Genomic DNA, 8,224 nt, shown 5'->3' on the forward strand with positions numbered 1-8,224 from the left:
GCTAGCAGCCCATCAAGTGCAATTTTATTTTATTTTTAAGTTTTTTTTTTTTTTTTAATGTTAAGAGGATGAACCACACAGAAGAAATGGTAGAGATAGAAGGAAACAGGTGACCTGATGAATGGCTGGCCATCCAGTCCAATGACCCGATTCGAATCGGTGCCAACTTGATCCGACTTGATATGTCGAATTGAGTTCAGGTCATGCAATTTTCAAAATCAAATCGAGTCGGGTTTTACCTAACTCAGTCCAACTCGACTCGGTGCCCACCTCTAACAACGAGCTTGAAAAATGGATGGACGACTTAGATATAACATATACCGACCCATGGAGCTTGCTGACGTCAATACACCCGCCATATAGCTGGTGTGGTACACCAGCCAATCCACTTCCCAAACAAATGTGCCACGCTGGCATACTTAGAGAACACAGGATTTAGATGGGAACTTCCTTGAGAGGCCATTGGAGACGAGAATTGCATACTGACACTTGAAGTAGCTACTCGCTACGGTGCAACCATGATGTATATGTTCATCCACACCTTCCATCCATTTAGCCAACTCATTTCATGACATGAATTAAAAAAAGAGTTGGATCCAAATCTCAGGTGGACCACAACTCTAGAAATGAGGGTGATTAACCATTAATGACTTTTCGTGTGCCACTAAAGTTCTGGATCAAGCTGATATTTGTGTTTTCCCTTCATCCATGTCCATGTGACATAACCAACTTATTGGATAGAAAATAAACCTTACAGTAGGTGCTAAGAAGCTTTTACTGGTGGGCATTCAATCATTAATGTTTTCTTATGATGTGGTACAAATGATGTTTGGATATGTATCGTTTTTTGTCTCTTGCCATGAAGTAATAGTCCAAAATGTATGGACGGCGTGGATAAAACACATAAATCGTGGTAGGGCCCAAGGAGCACCGTCCAATAGCTACGCAGCTACTGGCAGTGCCAGCATGCAATCCTCGGACGCGGATTTCCTGCAAAAGCCTTTCGCAGGAAGTTCCTGCACAAGGATGCTGGGTGGGGCCCACCACCATGTTTGTGGGAAATATACTCTGTTCATTCGTTTGGCTAGTTCATTTTAGGACAAGTGACCAAAAATGGGAAGTGGATTAGCTGGTGTACCTCACACCAACTATATAGCTGTTGTAGGTACGTGTCGTGCGAGTATTAACGATTTGTACGAACGGTTGAGAGGAAATCAAAGTTACGTAGGCCCCACAGTGATGTATTTATTATATCTACATAGTTCACTTAGAGATTATTTTAGATCATTATCCAAAAAATGAATCACATCCAAAGATCATATGGACCACACAGCAAATAGCAGCGGAGATAATGATTTTCACCATTAATCAATTCGTAGGGCCCACCATAATATTTATTTTCCATCCAGTATGTTCATAAGTTCACAAAGATCTGAATGAAGAGGAAAAATAAATTTCATATTGATCCAAAACTTCTGTGACCCTAAAAAGGGTTTCAATGGTAGTCGTTCAATCTCCCACTACTTTTTGCAGTGTGGTCTACTTGATAGTTATATCTATTTTATTTTTATTGTCAAGTCTTAATAAGAGCTTGCCAATTGAATGGACGGTTTGGATATGACACTGTGGACACCCCACCTAGGCTGACAACTTGAAGAGGCTAAGACAATTCAAGAACCATGACTACATCTGGCCTAAACCTCAAACCCCTAATCCGCAACCCGAAGCCCTAATCCAAACCGTTCAATCTATATACGGCCCCAACCTACAACCTAGATTCTGATCTGAGCCATTACCCGAACCTCAAACCCACCTATTTGAACTCCAAAAGCCCAAAAAAGAGACTATCGGACAAACCAGTACACCAAATGAGCCGACACGCTTGAACCCGGCCCGAACCCTAACCAGATGGTAGTCCAACTACCACCTGCGGTACACGGAGTACCACCGCTCGCGGCCCGCATGTGATCTTCTAGAGACAACTGTCCCCGCATCCCCAAGTCAACTTTCTCTTGGATTTACCCCCCAACCTTCACTATTTACCATTTTACCGGCCTTAAGAGCCAATGGGAGCATGTCATGTGGCGCTCCTCTCTCTTTGGCCAATCACAAGCCTCCATTATATCATTTTAACCTCTACCTACCCCCTATATATACCATAGAGCCATTGGAGAGGGCTATAAATAGCCCTCTCCTCTTCTCATTTCCACACACCCAGCAACAACATATCCACATCTAAGAGGGAGAGAGGAAGAGAGAGAGAGAGAGAGAAAGGAAGAGATGGAAGGAAAGGGAAGGAGCTCCCAAACCTCCAAGTTCTGACCTTTTAGCCACCCCCTAGCCCTACCTCTTAGCCTTTTCAATCCCAAGTCTAGCTCGAATTGATCATGGTGCAACCCATGTCTTAGCCTACTCAAGTTTAAGCAAAAGATCTTTTCATTTTACATACAAGCATTTATCATGACATCTATTCCCTTCTCAACCCTTTACTTCTCTAGATCTTTAGTGAACGTATGCTCTGTGATTTGTCATACATCGAATCATGTCACATCAAAAATTCCTAATGATCTAGTCCACTTTTCTTTACCTTTTCGCATAAGCATCATCACATCCACCCTTTAGACACATCATTGGACGTATGCTCTGTGGCCTACCCAAATCTCGGATCATGCCGCATCAGAAATCCGTATGTGCCTAGTCCTAATCTGACCATATCATTCATCCCTTGAGATTTTTACCACACTAAGTAGAGACCGTACATTTGTACGGGCAGAGAGGGTGCCTAACAACTTCCCTCTTGATAACCGAGGTCTCTTACACAGAATCTCAAATCGCAGATCAGGAGTCACTCTAAGGTAGGAGAGTCTTCGGATTTTTTCAACCTTACATATTCCACGATTTCTAGCCGACTGCAGGATTCTGAGATCAATTGGTTAGTAGCGACTCCAACATTCACAAATTAGCCTACTAACCCCCACCTTTCAACTCCAAAAAAACATTTAAATCAGCGTGGGCGCCAATTTTCAGTGTCTACAAACACATACCTCATAATCGGACGCACAGAACTTGCTGACGTCAATAGAACAGCTATATAGCCGGTGTGAGGTACACTAGCCAATTCACTTCTCCAAAAATGAAGTGGATCCAAAACTAAAGTGGGTCACATGAAAGAAAAATTGGAGAAAGAAATACCTACTATTAAAACCTTTTGGGGCTCCACCTTGATTTTTATATGTCATACGAACGGTTTATAAGGTCATTATCATAGAATGAAGTGAAAATACAAAATAAATAAATAACTTGAAAAAAAGCTTTTATGGTAATAAGAATATTTCAATGGTTCTCACTTAATTCCCACTGTTTCCTCTTGTGTGGTCCACTTGAGTCTTGGATCCACCTTAGTTTTTTCTCGCTTATCCTCGAATGAGCTTTGAAAAACGGATGAGCATAGTATATTTTCCACAAATATGGTGGTGGCCCATACAGCATCCTGCGCAGGAACTTCCTACGAAAGGCTTTTGCAGGAATCCGCGTCCGCAATCCTCGTACAGCCATTCCATACAAGAATCACGTGAGTCGGAGATATCACGTGATAGGGACAGTTTCTCTGCCGGGTTAAATCATGACTCATGACGATCCGACCAATTTATAAACAGTTCATGCCAAACCATGCAACTCATGTGCCCCGTCTAACGCATGCAAGTGTACTCTCCTCACCTGTGAACATAAGAACACGTATGAACGACTGAAGCCGCTAATCAAGGCCTATACCTATTTCCAAAAGCGATCTCTCGAGAATAAGCCGTCGGATCTGATGATAAGATGAGCCAATCATTTTCATCGAATTTGAACGGTTGTGGCCTATTTCTCATAAATGATAGCATGATTCTTAGAAACATCTGGCCCACCTTATGACCTTAGCGGCCTTACCTTCAATATATATCATCTCTCAAGTACGATATCCTGATGAGGGGCTGTGATTTCTCACACTTTTAAAGTGCTCCGGAGGAACACCTTATCCCAAAACCATGGCGTGAATTCGTATCGTGACAAAAATAGTTGTCGGCACATGGATATCGTCGGGAGATTTTAATTTTATTCTTTTTAATGATTTTAATACGAGAAAAACTCACCAAAAATAAAATTTAAAAAAATATATTTTTTAAATTACTAAGATAAATTAAAATGTATATACTTTCATAGAAAATTCCTTAATTTTTTGTTATTTTCGTGTTAATACCGTTATATTAACGGGTGAAAATGCAAAATTTCAATGAGATTTTGAACATTATCGCGATATTTTAGAAAAATCGTGATAATTGTAAGTGCATGTTGGCTTTCACCTTTTCGTCATCAACGTCAACTCAGCAGCGGATTTCGCGGTGCCCCACCAGAATGACTCGGTCCGTTCTATGGGCCAAACGATGATTTATAGGTTTTATCTGCGCCGTCTATTATTTTTTCAGATTATTTTATGGCAAGAGTGTAAAAATGAGGCAGCTAGAAGGCAGTGGACCCCACAATATGAATCGAACGAACAACGTTAAAAAAATTCTTGAGAGCTGCATAAGTTTTGACCAAACTGCTATTTGGGTTTTAATTGTAATCATATATCTCAACGTAACCTTATCAACAAAACCTTGAGTGTCATTATCGTCTGTTTATTAGCGTGTGGGTCACTTTAGCCTTATATCCGCTTCATTTTTTAGCTTATATTATAACATGATATACAAACTAGACCTGCGTCCCATCAGAAATGGGTGAGATGCAACATCGATATCACAGTGGCCCCACATAGACCCTGCCTGGCCTGGTCCGCACAAGGGCGGAAGACCTTCGCAGAGTTTTAACCTCATCTCCCGTTCAGTTTTTTAAATTATTTTAAAGCATATATAAGCTCAAAATTAAGAGATCCAAGGCTAAAAGTGAATAGCACAACGTAGATTGAATGCCTTCCATTGAAAACTTATGAGGAGAGCTGCAAAAGTTTTAATCATCCATTAACATCATATACAACATTTTCCCTTCATCCAGGCTCATGTGACCTTATGATGAGGTTAGATGACAGGTAAACAGTACGGTGGGTCCTAGGAAGGCTTCAATATAAACACCCAATGAATAACCAATTATTATAATTTCACCTTGTTTGGAAATAGATCGGTGTTTTGTTTGGAAAGTGTTTAAAAAGAGTGGCTTAAATTAGTGGGGCCCACTATGATGTATATGACTTATCCACATTGTCTATCCATTTTACCATAACATTTTGATGCATGAGTTAAAAAATGAGGCAATCCAACATTCAAGTGACCCACACCAAAGTAAACAGTGGCCTCAATGAGTTTTTAACAGTGGGTGTTCGATTCCATTTTTCCTGTAGTGTGGTCCACTTGAACTTTGAATATGTCTCATTTTTTGGCTCATGCCCTTAATTCAGCTAGCATAAAAAATGGACAGTGTAGATAATCCACATACATCATAGTGAGCCTCACGTATTCTTTGCAGCATCCTTGATTTTACCATTAAAAAAATTAAGAGTCAAATCAATGGTTATTAATGATTCAGTAATTACCAAATGAAATAATTATTATCTACTATTTGCAATGCATTTACATTTACTTTAAAAACTTATATATCCACACTCGCTTAGCACTACCACAAAATTCACATTTACCTTGTCCCACTCACCACATTGACTCATCACTTTCCTCCATTTACAAATACCCACCCTAAGAGGTTTTAAATTGTAGATGTTCGATTCTGTTTTTTATGTAGTGTGGTCCACTTGAACTTTGAATCTGCTTCATTTTTTGGCTCATGCCCTATTTCTAGTTGGCGTAAAGGATGGATTGTGTGGATAATCCACATACATCATCATGGTGGGCCTCACGTATACTTAGCAGCATCCTTAATTTTATCATTGAAAAAGGTAAGAGTTAAATCAATCTTAGATAATGATTCATTAATTACCAAATAAAACAATTATTATTCATTTGCAATACATTTACATTTACTTTAAAAAATCAAACATGCAACCTCGCTCAGCTCTGCCACGAAATCCACGTTTACCTTGTCCCATACACCATGCTGACTCATCACTTTCCTCCATCTACAAATACCGGCCCACAATCCGCTCTTCTTCCCATCACTCTCCAACAACTCTAATATACCTTCTCGGTTTTTTTTTATTTTTGTAAAAAGAAAAAAAAAACATGTCTTCTCCTCAAACCAAAGTGCAGCTTCCGGCGTCGAGTCTCCCCACCCGTGAAATCCCCGGCAGCTATGGCATTCCTTTCATTAGTCCAATCAAAGATCGTCTCGACTACTTCTACAACCAAGGCCGAGACGATTTCTTCAAGACCCGAATGGAGAAATACCAATCAACCGTCTTTCGCTCCAACATGCCACCAGGACCATTCATGGCCAAGAACCCAAAAGTCATCGTCCTCCTCGATGCCAAAAGCTTCCCCGTCCTCTTCGATGTAACCAAAGTCGAGAAACGCGACGTATTCACTGGCACTTACATGCCCTCCACCTCACTCACCGGCGGCTATCGAGCCCTCTCCTACCTCGACCCCTCCGAACCCAACCATGCCAAAATCAAACAACTCCTCTTCTTCCTACTCTCCAACCGTCACGACAATTTCATACCAGAATTCACCAAAAGCTTCAGCACCCTCTTCGACAATCTCGAAGCCGAGCTTTCTAAGAGTGGGAAATCGGACTTCAATACTCTAAATGATGTTACGTCATTCAATTACCTTGCGCAGGCGTATTTCGGTATAAACCCTTCTGAAACTAAGCTTGGCTCGAATGGGCCTAAGATGGCCGCGAAATGGCTTTTGTTCCAGCTTCATCCATTAATGACTCTAGGCTTGCCAAGGCTTGTAGAAGAGCTCCTTCTCCATACATTCCATCTTCCTCCTTTCCTCGTAAAATCCGATTACAAGAAGCTCTACGATTTCTTCTACGGCGCTTCATCTAAATTTCTAGATGAGGCAGAGAAGATGGGAATTAAAAGAGATGAAGCATGCCATAATATCCTCTTCGCCACGGTTTTTAATACATACGGTGGTATGAAGGTGTTATTCCCAGGGATATTGAAATGGATCTCCATCGCAGGCCCTAAGCTGCATCAGCAGCTTGTGGTCGAGATCAGGACTACTCTTAAATCCCACGGTGGGAAATTAACGTTAGCAGCCATCGAGGATATGCCATTAACGAAGTCCGTTGTGTATGAAGCATTGCGGATTGAACCACCAGTTATGTTTCAGTATGGAAAGGCGAAGACAGATCTGACTATCGAAAGTCATGATGCAGCATTTGACATCAAGAAAGGAGAGATGATTTTTGGGTTTCAGCCATTTGCGACGAAAGATCCAAAGATTTTCAATGATGCTGAAGAGTTTATAGGGAATAGGTTTGTTGGAGAGGGAGAGAAGCTGTTGAAGTATGTTCTTTGGTCGAATGGACCTGAAACGGAGAGTCCGACGGTCGGAAATAAGCAATGTGCTGGGAAGAATTTTGTGGTGCTGATTGGGAGGCTTCTCGTCATCGAATTCTTCCTCCGTTACGATACGTTTACGGCCGATGTTGGGGTTCTGTTGTTGGGGTCGTCGGTGACGGTGACGTCGTTGACTAAGGCTACCTGAAAGTTGTGATGTTGTCGGAAATGTGGCGGGTGTGTCAGTTTCCGGTGGGTGGTATTAGGGTATAACTCAGTCTCCTGGTTTTACGTTCTTTGTTTCTTGTTAGTGAATAGAGCATCAGTTCCAGAAGTCTAAATTGAGTGGCAGAGTCGTAATTATCTAATGAATAATAAAGATTGAAGGTTGAATAAGTGATATCCTCGAAGGGTAATTTGGTAAATATTGCCAGACTTGTAACTCAGGTAATTGTCCCATCCGTGGACATATCCTGGCCGACCAATTGACATTGGTCTAAAACTAGAGTAAAAAGATGTTTCGACTATCTCTTTGGGTCCCACTAATAAGATGGATGGACTGGATTGTCCAGTAGATCTGATGTTTGAAATATAAGCCATTCATGACACGGCACAGTAGATAGATGGAGAGGATTGAATATTCCACGTGATATTTTAAGAGTAAAGCCTAAGAAGTCCCTGTTGGGGCCCACTTGTTGAATATAACTGAATAATAGATCACCCTACACGTGGAAGGATGGATACACTACAGATCACCCGGCTCTATGTGGTTCCCAGATCCCG

General features: G+C 41.2%; 1 protein-coding gene across 1 annotated transcript; it reads left to right on the plus strand.

The window, feature by feature from the left end:
* The first annotated feature begins 6,191 nt into the window (after positions 1 to 6,191).
* Positions 6,192 to 7,783, plus strand: LOC131242190 (allene oxide synthase 1, chloroplastic-like). The gene has a single exon (XM_058240670.1). It carries the CDS (start codon positions 6,210 to 6,212, stop codon positions 7,647 to 7,649), a length of 1,440 nt encoding a protein of 479 aa, XP_058096653.1. The 5' UTR covers positions 6,192 to 6,209; the 3' UTR covers positions 7,650 to 7,783.
* Positions 7,784 to 8,224: the final 441 nt, after the last annotated feature.

Source organism: Magnolia sinica, chromosome 4 (genome assembly GCF_029962835.1).
Source record: "Magnolia sinica isolate HGM2019 chromosome 4, MsV1, whole genome shotgun sequence".
Classification (NCBI taxonomy): Eukaryota; Viridiplantae; Streptophyta; class Magnoliopsida; order Magnoliales; family Magnoliaceae; genus Magnolia; species Magnolia sinica.